Here is a 20410-nt window from a genome sequence, read left to right as displayed (position 1 = left end):
AATTTAAAGAACAGATATAGTAGTCTTCTCATAAATTGCATGATGTTAAGTAATTTAATCATTCCTTAATATACACTTATATCACAATCGCATATACCATTAATATATGTAATTTTATCAATTAAAGAAAACAAGTAGACACTGCTTGTTTCACATTTTCAAAGGATTTAACTTCCTTTGTTTTAAGCCTATGTATGCTTTTCAAGAAACATGTCTACAGTAAGAGGCATAGCTTAGTGGTAGATCACATGTTTAATATGCTCCAGGCTCAATTCCCATCACATAAAACCAAGCAGAAATACAAGGGCCAGAATGAGAGAGAAATATTCCTAACTTTTTTGTATGAAACTTCCCTTTCACTCATTACAATAATGTAGAATAGATCTCTGCTGTTTTATAAATTTGTTCTCATGTAATGTTTGCATATGTGCCTCTATATACGTATTATTATGTCACAGTAAATATATATATACCCAAATATTGTATATTATATTCTTTAAAATCCTCCCAAAAATTATAAAGTGTTTTGCACATTAAGAACTACTACAAATTCTTTACAAAATTTAATTAACTAATTAATGAATTAATGTGCAATGCTGAGGGATTGAATGTAGGACTTTGTGAGTTCAGCACTCTCCCACTGAGCTCTCATCCTCTGGTTTTCGTCTCCACAGATGCAGCCACTCAGTGAAGCAGATCATATGGCAGCAGCCCCTGGTTTCCCAGAGGAGGTTTGGGGGAACTCGAATCCAGGCCTTCTGTCTCCAGTGTCTAGATAGTCTCCTGATGGTATCATTGACTCTTCTCAGGGCAGGTAGTTGGTGTAGTGATTACAAAAGCAAGTGACTAAGAGACAAGAAGTAAATCTTGATTCGCTTCCTAGAACTTGAGAGCATAAACTCTAGCAAATCATGGAAATGTGAACATCGAAGTCTACAAGGAAGCTAGCAGCACTGAATTGCACTCATTGCTATTTGTGAGCATAGGCATAGTCTAAACTGCCTCTTTCCCCAGAGCTCCGCCTTCTCCCTTGTGTTGCTTGTACAGTCAAATGCTATAATTGTGTTCTGTTTCTTGGTTATGGGAGTATACCTTAAGGTTATTTCTTGAAAATCCTGTTTACTTTCTATTATAACATCTGTACACTAAATCCCAGAATTATATTCCTATAATAGCAATATTTAGAATTAATCTGACACTGAATTATATGCAAGAAGCAACCTCTCTCATCCCATCACAGCGCTGCACATGTGGCCCTGAGCTCCCAGGAGCAAGAATGTACATGACAATTATCATGTCCTCATTTGTACAAATGGCAGCAGAAGAGCCCTAGTTTTCAACAATATTGAAAATTTGAAGAAACTATATTTGATTCAACATATAACTGAAGAACTTTTCATGATCTACAATGATTTAGTTATTTTCTTTTTATAATGATATTTTGAATCTGGGCAGAAATGTGAAAGAAACATAGGAGAGATGGCACAGTGGTTTAGAACACTTGCTGTTCTGGCAGTAGACCTGGGTTCCCTTTCTAGCACCCACAATAGAAGACTGATAATTACCTAGAACTCAAGTTCTAGGATGCCTGATACTTATATGTATATAAATAAAATAATCTTAAAAGGAACCTAGGGGAATGAATAGTGTTTCTGTGCTTATGAATTTAAATAGCATCAATATTATTATAAGAAAAATCAAAGGTAGGGTATATATTTCAGTGCTACCCTGTTTGTCTAGTGTGTGGTGTAAGTCCCTGGGTTTATACCTGGAACACATACACCATCCAGACAAAAAAGAAAGAAACACCAGGAAGCTCCCTAGCGAACACTGTTGCAGGCTGTGCTCTGTTCCGACTACAGTGTGTGCTGCAGCCCTGGAGAAACGCCAGAGCTGGGAATTGGAGCCTGCCTACGGGTCTTGACTTGCACTGTGAGCAAAGTTCACCACAAGCTGCAGAACTCATTGCTGGCTACGATCTATCACTGTGTCATCTCAAAACCTTACAAGCATGCTTACATTCCCCAAATCTGCTAGGGCATCAAGGTTTTAAACACTGTATCTTTAGATCATTTGGATGCCAGAAGGGAACTAAAATTGCATGAGAAAAGAAAGCAGCACACAGGGGAGTCATTATTTTTCATGATTTTTGGAAGTCTTTATTTTTTTTTTAGTTGCTCCTCCCACAGTAACGCACTGAAAGGCATAACAGTTTATATTGTACAAAGCATTGGAAGAAAGTACCTCAACTTGCCAATTATTTCCAAATGAGATCACAAACAAAAAGGGAAAACAAAATCTGGTTTTTCGATAAAGGACAAAATAACTGAATAATGTCTGTTATTTACTTCTCTCTTTTTAACATAAGGTCAGGAACACTTCATTTTACAAATAGGATTAACATGAACATAACATCATCGCACAAGCTTGCAGACAACCAGCATAAAATATGGGGTACAGTTCTCAATCAGAAGGGTCATGCTTCCATGAAAGAAATTATAATCATTTATACAATTGAATCGATTTCAGTATTACAAAAACTAAGTTGCATCTATTTGTATTTAGTTCATTAAAAAGGAAAACAAAACAACAACAACAAAAAGGAAGGAATGTTAAGAAAAGCCAAACACTATTGGGCACTCCCATACACAGGTCACGTCACCTTGGTCCTTGGAATTCAGAAAGGGGTGTGCCTCAGACATCATAAAATAGTGGCTGACGGGAACAGTGCTCTTTTTGATCAACAAACCATAGTTTGCCAACAAATAAATACATGATACACACAACACACAAAAAAATTGAAACATTAAAAACAGTGACATGATTGTCTAAAATTAAGATGTCATTACAAGGATTTGGCAAACATCGTATTAGTGGTACAGCGGTACTGGTGATAAACAGTTATGTCACCGACTTAACCTCTCTGCATGAGCATCCATAGTTTACAATATACACATACCCTTTTTTTCCCCCTAGCTTTAAACAATGTACTCAAGAAGGCCAAAGTTAAGAGGGTGTGGGGGGGGGTGTGACAAAAACTCCTGCTATCACTTCCTATAATCATTGTGCACTTCTTCTGACTACTTCAATCTGCAAAAGATTAAATTACATAAAACTTTAAAAAGGAAAAAAAAAAATCTGGTAGTTAGAAGCCACTGTTCCCGATCAGATCAGGTGATCTTGTAGAGTAGAGTTTGATTTGTATGAAGTGTCCATTTATATCAATGCTGCCATTTCAACTGCTCCTCTCAGCCACCCATGCCCTGCGGCAGGGGAATGAAAGTTGCCTTCCCTGGTGAGGTTTTCTTTCCCCTCCAATCATTTTGGATTAATTGATCCTCCAGAAGTCAGCAGCTGCCTTGGCTGTGCAAAACAAAATATTGAGAATAAATAGCTTCCTTTTTCTCTCTCTTTCTTTACTCGTTCAGTTTAAGGTCACCAGACTTTAAATGTGTGACCCTTCAGGGTTATAAGGCATTCTGCTCAGCAGTCTTGTAAATAGTTCTGTATGAAAGAGCCATGCTACCGTTGGACTTGGTCCCACTCTGGTCAACCTTGACAATGTCATACATGGCTTATGGACTGGATGGCACTGGATTCTGCTGCAGCCCTTGCCATGCTGTGCCACACGTTGGAGGAACTGTGGGAGGTGGGATGGAGGGAATCCTTGTCAGACAGTGACAACATCATAGCATATGCCTAGAATGAAACGGAGAGATTCGGTGAGTGGCATTGGAACAAAAACAGCAGATCTAATCTAAATAAGATAATCCACAGGTATTAGACGTGAGAGCCTGGATGGAAGCACACTTCATGAGCATATTTGGAAGTAGGGTTGTGTTGTGTTTTATCAAAATGGCATAAAATCAGTGCTCACCTTGGCCAGACTTATGTAGGGAATGCTCTGACCCTTGCACCTTGGATGCCAGACTTCTGAAGGTAAATGACCACTCCAAGGTCCCTCAACAATATGCATCTAGGGCTTATTTCTGCTCACTTTCAATCTAGTGGCCTTTCTCAAGTTCTACTTTGTGCTTAAAATACCTACTGTAGACACCTGACACCCTTGAGAATAAGAGCCCAGGGAAGTTCCACCAAGAAAGAAAACAAAGCATGAGGACCCAACAACTTCCAAGCCACCCGTACTCAGAACTCTGCTGAGCAGACGGTGCACAGAAGTGCCCTGACAGGAGGGACACTTTCTTCCCTGTGATCAGGCCACGTTCCAAATAACTATTTAGAGATTCCCTCACCATTGCCAAGTAAAATATTCAAATGAAGTGTTTGGTCTTGACTTGTGAGTGAACTTTTCACTGTTGATTTGCTATTGTAGGTCTCATCCATTGCTAAACTTGCTTGTCAAAACGCTGTTGAAGTGGAATCATTAAAGTCCTGCCAGAGACATTCCACTGTCTGTAAACAAAGACAAATGCCTCTGTTGTTCAGCACAATTTCATCTCAGGGAGTCATGCTGAGACATGTGGCCAGCCTGTGGTTTCTTCTCTCACCGTGGTATTTGGTCAGATTAAGGGCTGATTCTGATTTGCTGGATCATTGCTCTCAATGCACATACTTGTCTTTTTTATTTGTGTGTGAGCGTGTGTGTGTGCACGCGTGCGTGTGCACATATGCACATATCTGCACATGAGAATTACATGTACACATGATCACACACATGTGTTTACATAGAAACTAAAGGTTAGCATTGGATATTGTTCATCAGGCACGGTGCAGCTTATGTTTTGAAACATGGTCTATGCCTGGTCTAGAACTCTCACCAACGAGGCTAGCTGGCTGGCCTGTGAGCATCAGAGACCCTCCTTCCATCATATTTGGCTTTCTTTCCATGAGTTCTGGGATTCAAACTCATGTGCTTATGCTTACATAGCAAGTATTTCAATGACTGAGCCACATTTGATTTTATATGTGAGATTTGCCTTCTGAGTTTGCACAAAAATCTCAGTGTTTAACTAACATTGTTTAACCATTGTCAGGCACTGTGCTAACTAAAGAATTAAGGACAGATAATACAGACTGGTCCTTTGTGGTGACCTTGGGGAAGTCACTGTACCTCTTGAGCTTTAATTTATTTCCTTATACAAAGTAGAGACAACCATAAAATATAATAGTACTATCTCCAGTGATTATAGAGGAAGCATAATACTCACTTCTGTATGCTCCATGAAAATTGGCACCTATCAGAAAATTAGTTGTTCTAGAATATAATTTTCCTCAAGGAAATTCCCTCAGCAAGATAAGGTCACTATTTTGCTGATCAATGACTTTGGATTCAATGACTATAAAATTACAGAGAGTTAATGTATAAATACTTGAGAGAAGCACTAGAAGACTATTTTTAAAATATGACACAAAGTGTGTGCTCTTTGGTAATCAGTTGGCGACTGAACATGGGGATGAATGTCCAGTTCCCCAGAGCCAGTTGTCTGGTTCACACCACTGTTGAACCAGAGAATGAATGAATGAATGAATGAATGACAAGTGAATGAATAAAGAGACTCTTGATCAACTTAGTTTACACAAGTATTTGATAGAATATCCATATATACACATATAAGAATATTGAAGTAAAAACATACCAGCTTGTTTACACACCCTTATATTTATTGAGACCTTAGGTAGCTGTTGTCATATCCAGGCAGGACATTGACCTCAAAACGTGGGTCCTTAGAGGCATGCCACTGCCATTGTCTCTACATCCTCAGACCCTTTGGCATTCTTTTATATAGGATAGTTTTTATAGCTATTATATGTTTTACAGTATTTGGGGAGGAAGAACTAAAAGAAAGTTTGGCTCTTCTAGGAATCTCTGACAACTGGAAAAAAAAGAGATTTATTGAAGCCACCACTTCTTTCAGATAGCTCTAAGTGGCTCTGGGTGGCTTAATGTTAACATTAGGAACTGAGAAGTCATGTTTAGCCTATTGTGTCATAGAAAAAAAAGAGAGGTAACTTTCCCACCCTTTTCTTACAATGAGGAAATGGTGTCCTTTCTTAATTTACATGATTCTGCCAAGATGATAGAAGCTGTAGAAACCCACTATGTAGATGATTACTGACTGTATCCACTTTGAAAAGAACATTATTTTTTCTATTCCATACATAATTTCACATACTTTTATTGAATGTAAGGATTGCCAATGATTTATATTATTTTATCCTTCTGCTATAACATGCTCCACATCTATAGTCAAATTCTCAAGACAATCAGCAATCACAATAGATTTTTCTACTATATCACTGTTAAGACCAACCCAAAACATCTCAAAGAATTTGTATCTAAACATACATGTTAATATGGCCCACTTATTATGAAATGCCATGCCACCTCCAAAATCTTCTAAGTGAACCACACAATTCAACAGTGTGAAAAAAATACAAGTTACTTGTCCTTTTAAAGTGGCCTGAATAAACATTGAGTTGAGTGTAGATGTCATAAAAAAATTATATTAACTGACTCCCTTTATCTTTTAACAAAAGAACTGAGGCTCTCTTATTGGTGTTTGTGAATCCTTTGTTGGGGTGATTTCTAGTCGCTCATGGGTCAGAGGTAATCACTCACCCAGTGAAGACTCAAAGCTTCACTTCCAGAAATGTCACTAAGTTGGTGCAGATCTTTTCATTTCTGGCCTCAGTTTAACTCTAAACTCTGGAGTTCATTATCTGATGAATAGTAAATGAACTAAACATAAGAATTCACTAGATGTAGTAGATAGAAAATGATCATGTCAGAACACAAGTATGCCAACAAAAACTAAAGAGACAAAATGGTCAGAAAACAATCCTGAGCTACCAAGAGAATCTGAAGGAAAGTTGTGTGTGTACTCTTAAAACAGAGGGGAAAAGAACTAACAGGAGACTCATGGCAGGGTCAGGCTTGTTATGGAAGTTTACATGTCAATGGTTGCATTGGTTACTTTTGGCATTGATCATCAGCAGAGCAAAACCAGGGACATCATCAATCAAGCACCCAAATCTGCTTGGCTTCTAGAATGCTGCAAGGTGACCATATTTGCTTAGGTTCGTCAGAGAGATGCACGCTTGCATGCAGGGTCCTGTGGTGTGGACCACAGCAGTCTGTACCTGTGATTTGGACTTTCTGTGTAACGTCTGTTTAAGCTCCTCTGGCACATGAGAAGAACTAATGGAGGACAGCTCAGCGTCAGTGTATTGATTCTCTTCCATTTCCCTCATTTTGAGGCTATCTGTGAAGTGCCTTATGTGATCTAGAGCAGAAAGGCCAGATTTATAGTCTTCCTCTTTATACCTAAAATGAACCAATGGGAAAGCACAGAAATTGGATTTTCTTAGGCAGGTTTTGCTTTTTTTGTCTCATCAAGTCATTTTCAATTTTATCTTAACAGCTGTCAAACTTCATATTGCATTTGTTGTGTCAAGTAGCATGCAATAATCACTAGATTAAAAGTAATTACAAATACCATATCTTGATATATATTTCCTTTAATATTTTATTGACTAAAGCCAAGCATATATCTAGAGTAAAGTCAATGACATATTAACATCCCACAATGTGTGGGAACAGAAGTCATACACTTGAAAACTTCTTTTAAAATAAAGTCATTTATGAATATATTCAGTCAGGATACCTTATCATCACAGAAATATAATATTCCCTTCACTTTAACTATCCATTGAGTCTTTCCAATTAAAAAAAAATCTATCATCTGTAAAATTTATCTTAAATGTCTTGAGTTATGATTATAGTAGATTATTGAGTAGACTCAGTCATGATGAAATATCTATTTTTTCATGAAGTTCATACATAGAATCTCAATTTAAGTACTCGTGTAATCTTCACTCATCCTTCCTGCCTTGGGGCCACCGGAGTTCCACAAATACTAATGTGTTTACGTGCTTGTGGATCCTGTGCCCTGCCTCCTCGTTTCCCTCTATGTAAAACTGACGCACTGTGTGTGCCTTTCCCAGGTCAAATTGAACTTTCATGGTTTGTTACTTCACAAATTCCCCATAAGCTAACACATTCTTCCAGTAGCCGAGCGGAGCAGGAGGAATCCGCACAACACTCCCCCAAGTCTGTCCCTTGGCTTCCCTTATAGCAAGGCACTCACCTCACCGGGGACACCTTACAGCTCATCTCCAGGGCACCAGCTTCTTCGTAGTCATCGTCCGGGATCTCCTCGTCTAAACCAGTCACCTCCAGCTCCTTTCTGGGCTTTCCAGGAATATCATTGTCTTCATCCTCCTCATCCAACAACACCTCATCTTCTACTTCTTCATCATCCAATAAATCTGAATTTTGGCTGGTTGCCAAAGCCTTTTTATCCTTGAAGTGACTGCCATTCATCCTTTCAAGAGCATAAAGAGTAAACGGACCGATTATTGGCTTGATTTTTAAACATGCTGTTAGCTCATCTGCCTAACAAGAGTTTAAACAGTCAACGCTTACAAAAGAAATCTGTATTGTGTGTGCCTCGTTGCAACCTTGGGAAAATAATGTAACTTCACAAAGGGGAGACACAAAGAAAAAAAAAATAATTGGCTGATTATTTGGACTACAAATGCAGCCTCTGGCAGAACAGGAAAAACAGCCCCAGTCTCTGATTTCTTATCACTGCTGATAAATGATATGGTGTGTGCAATATACAAGCACATGAATGTTTTCTCTGCATAATGTACGTAATTACCATTTAAGTACCCACCATTTAAAGTAATTGATTTCTGGAAAACATATATCCCTGACCAATTATGACAGACAACAGCTTAAACACACACACACACACACACACACACACACACACAAACTGAATCTATGACTCCAAACACAATGTGAAAGGGGCTGCCAGGGAGCAACGTGTATTCACTGCTCCTGGATTACAGGTATAATCATCTCCTCTTGGGCACGACACTCAAGCTTGGAGTTATTGAGAGCCCACTTATCTTGGCTCCTTCTAAGTGATCTTAAATTGTTTAACAGCGAAAGAGTTCTTTGTTTTCCAAGAAAACACAGAGAGGGTATATCAACTAGAAATTTAAATGAGCTAACAGCTTTTGAAACTGACTTAGCAGCCACAGCTAACAATACAAAGTATCACTTTTTAAATTAAAATGTCCTCCATAATATTTCTGCTTACATTTGTAAGAATTGCTATGGATGACTCAAGTGTAACTTACTATACAAATTCCATCTATGGAATGTGGAGGCATGTATGATGCTAGAGTAGTGATCAATATAAAGAAAATTTGGATATGTTCTGTTATAAGAGTCTAAAAATGACATAATTACAAATTCTTTTTAAAAGGGTGTGCCTTTGAAACATACATGAACAGGGAAGGTGACCAGGCTAAGAAAGTGTGTAAAGATGTGATCTCTCACGGGCACCCATGCAACTAAACCCTAGGTCCCCGTAAGCTTTGTTACCGTGCTCCTCTATCTAGTTACTGTTACCATGCTCCTCTATCTAGTTACTGTATCAGAAATGCACAGTCTTCAGTTATTGTTGTAGACAGGGATTCTTATGTATGACATGAAATGATTTTTTAGTTCATGAAAGACCAGAAAGCATATGCAGAAATTTCCCCATAAAAATATGTACACCTTAATGTTCAGATTCCCCAGAAATAAATAGATACATGCATGAAACTGTCTTGCAAACGATGCAAGTGCCAAGTACAAACGCATTTGACCAGAAAAAGTAACATCATTATTGAACATTTTATACAACCTCTTAACCTCTTTTACCAAAAAGAATGATGAAAACATATTTTTTTCACAGACATAAACTATTAGTTTTCAGATATACTGCCAACTTGCTAGCTTGAATGGATGGAAATTGTTACTTTTTTGTTTTAAGTGAGAAAGTGAAAGTAAAAGAACAAAAGAGACCATGGATGAAAACCAAAAACAACAAAAACCAGCACGATTAAGAAAACCTATTTGTTAATTATGCTTTCAAATATGGCAATTTATTGGGATAAATTATTCATCAAAGGTAGCCTGATAGCTGCTGAGGCTGGCAAAGTCAAGTGACTCGGCTCTCTACTTCTATGTTTAGACATGTTGAGGCCAGATGTTGCAGCTGTGCAGCCTCGAAGTCACCAGTTCTGAGCTATCAATTTTGAATAGACTTTTCAGAACCCCAATGGTGATTTTTTAGTATTACTTATTTGCATTACTGAATCAGACCTGAAGGTGCATATGTTTGTGACTAGCTCCATTTTGTACTGCTGAACCATGGCCCTGTCTTAATCACACTTAAGACACAGAGAGAGTCAAGCAGAGGGATCTGTACATTCAACTAGGAAATGCTGTAGTTCTTATAACTTCTTAGATGCCTAAACGTATCTTCTTTCTCTTCTCCTTAGCTACAGTTATACAAAATGAAGAACTAGTGTTTGCCTGTTTTGCTGTTATTTTGGTTAGAGCATTTGTTAACTGAAATGAACTTCCTTGAAACACAATCTGAAATGATTAGTCTTAGCTTTTTCAGCATATGAAATTAAGCTAAGCACACAGCACAATAACCCTTCTCTGTTTAAAAGCCATGGAATCTTCATCAACTAAGTTCACAATATTTAAAATATTCCAACTTAATAGGCTATGGTCAGAGAAGCATAGTTCTTCAATACCAGATATTTAGTTATAACCTAATGATAAAGAAAGTTATACATAAGAAAAGTTTGGGCAAAATACCATTTTATTAACTTTACATACATACACAGTCAAGTGCAGATGAATGAGCAATTATCAACAGCATTAGCTTCTCCTCTATTAATGTGCTTGATCCAGATGCTGATACTAGATCAAGCACAGCTATACCCACCAAAGCTAGTACACCTGCCTGTTTGAGAGTAATAATAAATAATAAGAACACAGGGAAATAATTGGATATTAATTGGAAAGTTCTCAAATAGCTTTTGGGCAAAATATATTGGACTAATCAATGTGTAATTCATATACAAATTGACCCTGATATATAAAAACAGAGATAGGCAAGATGGAGACACACCAAGAAATGTGTCATGGGTTACCTGTTAATACCATATGAGACATAATAAAAGCTAACAATGGCCAGTGGTTCAGTTGAATCCCAATAGTGAGTTTCCTTCTGGTATTCAAATTTTTTGTTAAAATAAATTATTTAGCTGCCAAGGTAAGCAGAACTACCTGGTAGTGACATGGGCTGCAAAACAAATACCCCAGGTAGCAACTCATCAATTATTTACATGACTTCTGGCAAGTCATTAACCTTTGATGTCCCCAATCCTTTGCTGATAACATTACAGTCACTTTTATGAGGTCATTGTGAAAATTAAATTAACTAATATGGCGCTAAAGAAATGGCTCAGCACCTAAAGTACTGGCTGTCCAATCAAGATGACAAAGGTTGGGGTCCCCCAAACCCACAAAAAGCTGGGTGGACATAGGAGCCCAGAAGACAGAGACTAAGGATGCTGGGAACAAGCTGGCTAGCAAAATTATCAATTATCAGTGAGCTCTAGGTTTGACTGAGAGACCTTGCCCCAAAATAATTGGGGAAGATGCCCGATTTCAACCTCGGGTTTCCACAACATATGTACACATGTACATGGGAACCCATACACATGTAAACATACACACAGGCACTCCACACACACACACATGATAAAGAAAAAATAATTAGCTAGTATGTGTAACATTATATAGCCATATTCAAAAAAGCCCCAGCCACCAGCATCAGTATTAACTATAGTCCCGGACACATGCGTACAGCAATGTCCTCAAGACCTGTTTTACCTCTCTTCCATGTTCCGAGGAGACTGGCTACCATGGTTGCTGTTCCCGATGAAATTGCGGATCTCTGTAAAGTAAGCATCCTCTTTGTCATCCAGGATTGCGCCTGCGCTTTCTAGCTCTGAGTGAGGCGAGGACGTTGCCGTCCCTGAGTGGGAGAGAGAGCCTTGGTGAGAAGATGGCTGCTAACCCCTGCTAATGGCAACTTGTCTAGAACTTCATTCTGTACGAACTGAGCAGTACCATGTCTTCAAACTTGCCCTTTTCAATGTGAGGGAGGACGAGCAACTGTAACTCTCATGCGCATAAGAAAGCCTCTTGAGAGTGTTCTGAGACTCCAAGATCAAGAATTATAAACTGCCAAGGCGGTCATTTCTCTTACTCCCTTGTTCTTATCTTGTGGAGCACTGGAGTATGTTTATTTGTATGAGAAGATTGGATAAGATATTACAGAAATTTTACATGCCAATTCTGAGGTCACACACCACACTTAGTACTGGTTGTAAGCAGCACAGGTCTGGTGTTGCTGTGCTTAAAGCGCGTGAGAAGGTGAAGGGCTAAAACCACCCCTTACATTCCATACTGTGTTTTGTTACAAGGAGCTGGGTGTAGACTCAGAAAGAGCCCAGAGGCTGGCACAACATGAAGAGGCCAATAATGGATCTGCCTTTTACAGGATGGTCCTCAGCTCCTAGCAAAGCTAGAGTCATGGCACCTGTGTCACAGAGCTGTTGTATTGGTTTACACAAACTCACACCATTGTAAGTACTTCATGTATCACCATGTCTTGTGCAAACACAGGCTTTATATGGCTTATGCATTCCCATAATGTACCTACAATTTAATCGTTTATTATTACCATCCATATGACAATTGGAAGTTAGTACTTTCCCTCATCTTAAAGAAATTATCTGGTTAAAAGTCAAAATGAAGCATTCAACATTAGAAAGTATTTTGTTTGTTTGTTTGGTTTTGTTTGTTTGTTTGTTTGTTTTGTTTGTTTTGTTTGTTTTGTTTTGTTTTGTTTTGTTTTTCAGAAGTAGAACTCAAACTCAAGAGCCCAGGTCATGCCAAGTAACTGTTCTACCATGAAGTCATATTCCTGGGCCCCACATTAATTAAATTTGTCTTTAGGGAAATACATATACATTGTTACCATCGAAGATCATATACAATGTTGCGTACAGCTAAAAAAGAATCAACAAAATAATTTACTCAAGGAAAATGATTTGGCTCTGCACATCTGTTTCTTTCTCCTTCTCTGAATCCCCATTTCCTGAATATGGGATTCACTCACCATCCTCCCTACCCAGTTCCTTGACTCAAAGAATTGCAGATTGTCTATGTATCTCTACACCAGCAGACAAATGCTAGATCCTGGCTGCTTATCTAACTTCAAAAGCAAAGATCTAGAATCTCTTCTGTTCAACACATACAGTAGGTTTGACTCCAAGGAAGGCTGGGGACTGTAGTGGAGTTGCTGGTTATTTAATGTGAGATAAGATTGTAGGACAAAAGTGGAAGATATGCTCATTCTTTACCTATTTCTCTGATCGTGTTCACTTCCAATACCTTGTCTTATATAAAATTATCAGAGAGACTATGTTCTCTAGGCTAATATTCAGGGATTCTGCTGCACTTAGAATGTATACTCTGTGAATAGATGAAAAGAGAATTCTTTGCAATTTAGAACGTTCCAACTCATGTATCTGTGCAGACTCTAGGTCATGTCTGTCTTTGCTTGAGATTGCCTTTTGAGATAAACCCAACTGGATGGAAATAAAACCTAAACAAGACCATGGAGTTTCACAGACATGTTCATGAGCAGCTGCCTTATTCACGTGTTTCAAAACCTCAAGGGAAATGTGGTATGAACTTCCAGACGACTATCAGATTTTAGTGTCAAAATGGAATGGAAGACAAAATTACACAATACAAAAACATAAGCCACCTTTTCCCCATAACACCACTGAGGACCCACCAGACATGTTCCCGTTCTCATGTTTCTTCAGGTGTCTGTCAAGATTGGTTTGTTGACCAAAACATCTGTCACATAAGTGACACTTAAATGGCTTCTCCTTGTTGTGGATGTTGCGCACATGTCGCTGCAGGTTGGAGGAAATGCTGAATGATCTATCACAGTATTTGCATCTGGAAAGTAAATACAGACACAGTGTTGCAAACACATTAGAAGATAAGCACAAGGCTTGCAGACAGGGAAGCCAAAATAACACTTCGCATAGGAATAGTAATTTATACAGGAAGAATGCAATTCCAGGAGACTTGTATCCCAATGTATCAACTTGTATTTAAGTGATAGCTCAAATCAAGCTTGTGTTTCAAGAATTCTTAAGGACTAAAACAGATGCAGATACTTTCAGTCAAACATTAGAAAGAGGTCAGGGACACTTATGGAAGAGGTGGGGGAAGAATTGAAGGCCCTGAAGGGCATGAGAACCACACATGAAGACCAACAGAATCAACTAACCTGGACCCCTGGAAGCTCTCAGAGTCTGAGCCACCAAGCAAAGAATATACATGAGCTGGACTGAGGCCCCCAGCACATAGGTAGCAGACAGGCAGCTCAGTCTTCATGGTTGCCCTGCCTGGCCTCAGAGGGAGAGGATGCGACTAATCAGGCAGACACTTAATGTGTCAGGGTACGGGGAATCCCCATGGGGGCTCACTCTCTCAGAGGATAAGGGGAGGGACTCTGTGAGGGAAGGGGAGCAGTGTTTGGGATGTTAATGAATAAGTCAATTAATTGATAAAAATTATGCATATATTGTCTAATGTTAGTCTTCATGACAATAGGAGCCAAAAAAAAAAAAAAAAAGCTTTGAAATCTGATATGAAGTAAAAGCCCAAAATAGAAAGTCCAGCCTGGGAACTGAACTTCACAGAGCACAGTCACCACCTTAAGATCTGATTTCTTCTTTTCCTTCATTTGTAAAGTGGAAAAGGTGGACAAAACATTTGAGATTTCCAGCTACACAGATTCTAGTTCGTGGGGTTTTAACCACAGGTACAACAGCAGTACATCCGAAACAGAATACGGCTGCTGCATCCGATACAGAATGACCGGAGCATGACATCACAGCTGCAGCTTGGGACAGCATTCAGCCACGACAAAAATGAATGAAGAAAACTTTCCATTTCAGCAGACTTCCTGGGAGATGGAATGGTTTCTAGGGGGGGTTTACCTAACGCTGCCCATTGCTCTATAGCTTAGAGATCTGTTTTACCAAATTCACTTTGCCATATAAAAAGAGGAAGTGACATTTATTCATAGAAACAAAAAAACTTAAGTGGCGCACGCCTTTAATCCCAGCACTCGGGAGGCAGAGGCAGGCGGATTTCTGAGTTCGAGGCCAGCCTGGTCTACAAAGTGAGCTCCCGGACAACCAGGGCTATACAGAGAAACCCTGTCTCAAAAAAAAAAAAAAAAAAAAAAAAAAAAAAAAAAAAAAAAAAAAGAAAAACACAAATTTTCAGAGCTTCTTCTAAAATATCAATTATCTTTGAATGAGCATAAGCCTTTCTATTTTTTTATTCTCTCCTTTTAAGATTTACATGTTTCATTAAATGCAAGTATAGGAGAGAAGGAATGTGCCTGTGACTAAAGGTGACTGTGGAATCCAGAGGCTTCAAATACCCCTGAATGAAACTCCAGGCATTATGAACTGTCCCACGTCAAGCAGCTGAGCCATCTCTCATGCCCTTTTATTTCTTTCTCATGTTTATAAACAATAACTTTGAAACAAGGTAATTTTTATTGTAATGAAAAAATTAGTGTTCAGGCCAACATAATTATACTAATCACACTTCCCTTAAGAACTGAAAGGGACAAAAAAAACTGTAACATTGCTTACGATACATTCTATTCACTCTTGGAGAGATCCTAACCCGAATTCTAATACTGAGGGCAAAGTATTACACTTTAAATAATGAGTTACACTTTAAAACTAGCCATGTTGCTGTTTTCACTGTATTGTAAGCAGTGATGTTGCAGTTACCTGGGCCCTGTGTGTAGTTTGGTTAATTTTAGCATTTAACAGAATAAGAGACTATTGATAGAACTGGCCCTTTTCCTAGAATACTCTATCTGTTGAATCTCTAAATCTAAACATTTTTTTCCTTCTTCTGAGGTTCAAGATATTTGTTTCTTAAACCCCCTGTTGAGATCTGTGGACGATGACTTAGCTGTACGAAGGAAGCAGATATATTTGGATGTTAACTCCTGGCAGAGACTCGAGGCTAGAATGACAGCAATTTTAGTGTTCTCAGTTTTATAAACTAAAATGATACTGATTTTTAAAGGTGCTAACACCTTCTAAATGCATATAGGCTATTCGAAATTATACTAAATATTGTTGACTTAAAACTAAGAAGTCCTATTTGATGAAGAAAAGACATTCCTAGTTTAGACCCTAGCAGATATTCTCAAATTTTAGTATGCATTTAAATATGCCGCAAACTAGTTCTTAATACACCGTGACCTAATGAGCATTGACTATTACAGCATTTATCAAGATATTTAGAAAAACGACTGTCTAACCTGTAAGGTTGCTCTCCTGTGTGGGTTCTCAAGTGCCGTGTTAGGTTCGCAGACCTTGGAAATATCTTGCCACAGTACCTTTGAAGAAAAAATATCCATAAGAGAAAGTCAGCATAGCTCACTGTTCCACCACAGCACAGAGTGCTCAAATGCTTATCCGTGGCTTAATTAACTCTGCAGGCAACACATGTCTCTAGCATTTACAATCTGCACCAAAGCCATTCTAAAGTTATAAATAACTACAAATGAAGGCTGCATTAGGCGATCTGGTTGAATTTGTTCACACCTAAGTGAGTAGTGTATGAAAAAAGGCATTAGTCCTGATCAGCCCCGTGAGTCTATTTTATTAACTCCATATCTTTACACCCACAAAACTAAATCAGAGAACAGGGGAAAAAATGACAAGCGTTTGTGAATCTGGTTTGATGTAAACATATTCCAACTCATTTTACAGCTCAGACACAGTGACATCTCCTAACACCACAAGTGGTAACAGACCAGACAAGAGCCTAAGATTTCAATCATTAAGGTATTTCCACGAAAATTTTTTGTTTTGTTTTTTTGGATTTTTTGGAAAGAAAGTGACAGTTTGTCCAAAGAGTAGAGAAATTGATGTACTTAAATCAAATAGTACAAATTTGAAAATGATTAAGAAGTTATTACGCACAACTAGGAAACACAGTCGAAGCATAAAAGAAGCTTTCCTCTTTCCCCAATGAGACCCAAGAAATGTGTTAGCCAGCTTTCCCCACTTATGGACCTCATTTGTCCTGTGCAAATAGCTTTATTCAAAATTAGGGGCGCAGCAATTAAAAAATATATGCTTGATTCTAAATGAATGCAGTATTCTACATTTGCTTGAAAATAATTGCTGGGTGTGGTGGTGCACGCCTTTAATCCCAGCACTTGGGAGGCAGAGGCAGGTGGATTTCTGAGTTCAAGGCCAGCCTGGTCTACAAAGTGAGTTCCAGGACAGCCAAGGATATACAGAGAAACCCTGTCTTGAAAACAAACAAACAAACAAACAAAAGCAAAACAAACAAACAAAAATTAACTGTGAAAGAAAGTTCTTAGCTACTCAAGTGAGACGGGTAAACGGGATTTGCACCCGTGTCTGCTTCTTTCCACCAAATGGTCAGTGTTCAAATTCATTTTTAACAATCATTTTTAAACCACCATTTTTATATATTCACTAAATAAAGAGCACTTTGAAATAGCTGAGATCTATCATGACTGCTTTGGGGCATCCACCTAAGATTAATTTGTAAAGGGCTGGAGAGATGGCTCAGCAGTTAAGAGCACTGACTGCTCATTCAAAGGTCCTGAGTTCAAATCCCAGCAACCACATGGTGGCTCACAGCCAACCGTAATGAAATCTGATGCCCTATTCCGGTGTGTCTGAAGACAGCTACAGTGTATTTACATATAATAAATAAATAAATCTAAAAAAAAAAAAAGATTAACTTGTAAAACAGACAACAGGCTGTTTTAGAACAAAGGGGAGATTTCCAGCTGGTCGGTGTTCCAGCTCCTCATACCTGCAGGTGTAGCGCTCTTTCCCCTTCCGCAGCAGGTTCTCTGGCAGGGTGTTGGGAGGAGCTCGGAAGCTGAACATGGAGGGCACGGACTGCAGGAGCTCGCTGGCCTCAGGTTTCAGGGCGCTGAAGCTTTCCAGCTTTTCTGCCATGTTCTCAATTGCTGACATCTGAAAGGAAGAAACGCGGACCGTGAAGGGTTTGAGATCATTGCTGATCTCTCCCTAATCTACGGGAAGACTTCAAATCTTCTACATGCAACAGATTCTGAGAGAGACTGTGGGGTTTCAGTGATAACAACGGGACAATTGATGGATTTGAAAAACGAACACTTCCTTCTCAGAATGATGGCTAAACAAACTTTGAATCTTTGTTTTTAGTGTGAAAATAGCACTTTACTAAGATTATTTATATTGATAAATATTTTACCAACTTCATTTGATTTCATTGAGAAATACATTTTTAATGATAAAATGAACTTTTCTAGCAACGTGTTAATTCATCATTATTTTGAAGTTTCATAGGGTATATAATTAGACCTCATATAAATTTTTAGGTTTCTTTTTTTGTTTGTTACTTAAAAAAAATAGTAGTATTCTGTCATGTATCCAGTTGGTAAATACATTTCTCATGCTCTGCTAAAAAATAAAAAGAAAAGAAAAACTAAGCTAGGTGCATTCTACCACAGTGAAACGGTTAGACCACATCATAGTAATGTGATTTGAGTAAAGGAATTCCCCACAGAGACAATAAAACCAAGTAAGACTTTATATAATTGACAACACTATGCTATCGATGAGAAACAGAAAATTTTAGGGAAAGATGCTACCCAGTATGCATAAATAATTAAGAATATAAGAGCCATGGTGTTCAATGAGAAGAATTGACAGCAAGAAAGAACATAAAGTCTTCAAAGGGTACAGCTTAAGCAAAATGTATGCCATCCAGAAACAAAAGTTCAATGTGTAAAAACTGTACTCCTTAGTGCTGTGTTAAATTAGAATCTGGAAAATACAAATTTTTAGGGGGATCATAAACAAAGGAAATTTGATGAAACAATCATTTATTCTAAACAGATCTAGTTTAAATGAGTTTACGGTGTCTTCAGATAATGTCATGTGGAATGGCTATTATCACGTGAGAGAGCTGCTCCCACTCTAACACACACACACACACACACACACACACACACTCACACTCACACTCTTGCCAGACTCTAACGGATGCACGTGGTTTGCTTACCATCCCCCCAATGTCGTGTTTGAAGGACTCATGCTTAGAGGACCTTAGTTTCTTTTCATTAGTTTGGTTTTTATCGTCGATTTAGTAGATTCTCCTTTTTCCTGCAACTTTCCTCAAATGCTGCTTCCTTGCTGCATACATTTTATTGGGGAACTATGAACTACAGCATTTTGAACAGGCACGACTATCATTCAGGCCATCTTGTTCAGTTAATTTGTTTTTCGCTAAATTACCAAAGAAATACCAACTACAAGTATTTCATACACACTCTGCATATGTCTGAAAGAGCTTTGGTGGCAGAAACAAGGATCTAGGGAGCAACTGCAAATTCAAAAAAGTGGCTAATGAAAAGCACACATTTTTGTTTTTTCTAATGAGACATCAAGACACAGAGAGAGATGTTTTTTACAAGATCAAGTTTAAAAGGAAACCCAGTATGTCTTTTGCTCAAAAGAAAAAGTAACAAGGTGTGAATTTTTCTGGACAGAGAGCTAGACAGAATACCATAAACTTCACAAGCTAAAGCCAAAATCCCAAATATTATTTTCTTCCTACAATGAGTATGTTGTATGTTTAATTCTTCAAATGACTATTCATGTTCTAGTTAGCTCTCTTTCTCTCTCTCTCTCTCTCTCTCTCTCTCTCTCTCTCTCTCTCTCTCTCTCTCTCTCTCTCTTTCCTCTTTATCCTGGAACCTGCCCTCTCATTTCATGTCTGGACTCCTAATGCTGGTTACAAATTGCAATGTACAGGGTACCACTGCCAATTTGCCAAGTGTCTTTCATCAAACACAGCACATAAAAAAATATCTCAGAGGAAAGTCAAGATACATTTACTTGCCAGACGACAAATGTGAGCGAATTGGGAGGCAGTGAGGGCTCTAAGCTCAAGGGTTTGATTCATAATCACTCAGCAGCTAAAACATTCTCCACAGATGCAAGTGGACAGCACATTTGTCACTATGAAGGATTTCGACACATACTGATCACAGGACAAAGATATGGAATGATGACGCCAGTCGGAGTGCTTGGTGGAAAGCCTGTCCCCACCGAACACAGTCGTTACCCGTTTCCAGCCAGTGTTAACACATTCAGTTTATTTATTAAAAATCAATTCAGAAATAGCTTATGATGCTATTTTATTTGCATCTATTCCTCCTAATTGTTCCTTGCAGAAAATCATTTTGATAACCTATCTACCATGGAATAAATTATCTAAGTGAAAAATAACCTCTGGTCTGCAATCTGACAAGCAGTAAGAAGCAAGAGAAGGGTCACAGTGTTCTCACGCATTCAGAGGGCAGAG

General features: G+C 38.4%; 1 protein-coding gene across 9 annotated transcripts in view; it reads right to left on the bottom strand.

The window, feature by feature from the left end:
• Positions 1–2133: 2133 nt before the first annotated feature.
• Mecom (MDS1 and EVI1 complex locus) overlaps positions 2134–20410 on the bottom strand; it is a 552130-nt gene continuing 533853 nt past the window's right edge. For 8 of the 9 annotated variants that reach the window (XM_085835986.1, XM_085835984.1, XM_085835987.1 and 5 more), the window contains 7 exons: positions 17867–18033; positions 16329–16406; positions 13752–13921; positions 11774–11918; positions 8109–8345; positions 7102–7285; positions 2134–3699 (listed from right to left, as the gene is read on the bottom strand). In XM_085835986.1, the coding sequence (XP_085692112.1) occupies positions 3565–3699; positions 7102–7285; positions 8109–8345; positions 11774–11918; positions 13752–13921; positions 16329–16406; positions 17867–18033 (1116 nt within the window). In that variant the 3' untranslated portion in view covers positions 2134–3564. The remainder of the gene's footprint in view (positions 3700–7101; positions 7286–8108; positions 8346–11773; positions 11919–13751; positions 13922–16328; positions 16407–17866; positions 18034–20410) is intronic. The other variant, XM_085835989.1, reaches the window with a different exon arrangement.

The sequence above is a fragment of the Mus caroli genome, unplaced genomic scaffold (genome assembly GCF_978045245.1).
Source record: "Mus caroli unplaced genomic scaffold, Mus_caroli_1 scaffold_3, whole genome shotgun sequence".
NCBI lineage: Eukaryota > Metazoa > Chordata > Mammalia > Rodentia > Muridae > Mus > Mus caroli.
This window is presented reverse-complemented; position numbering and strand designations above follow the sequence as displayed.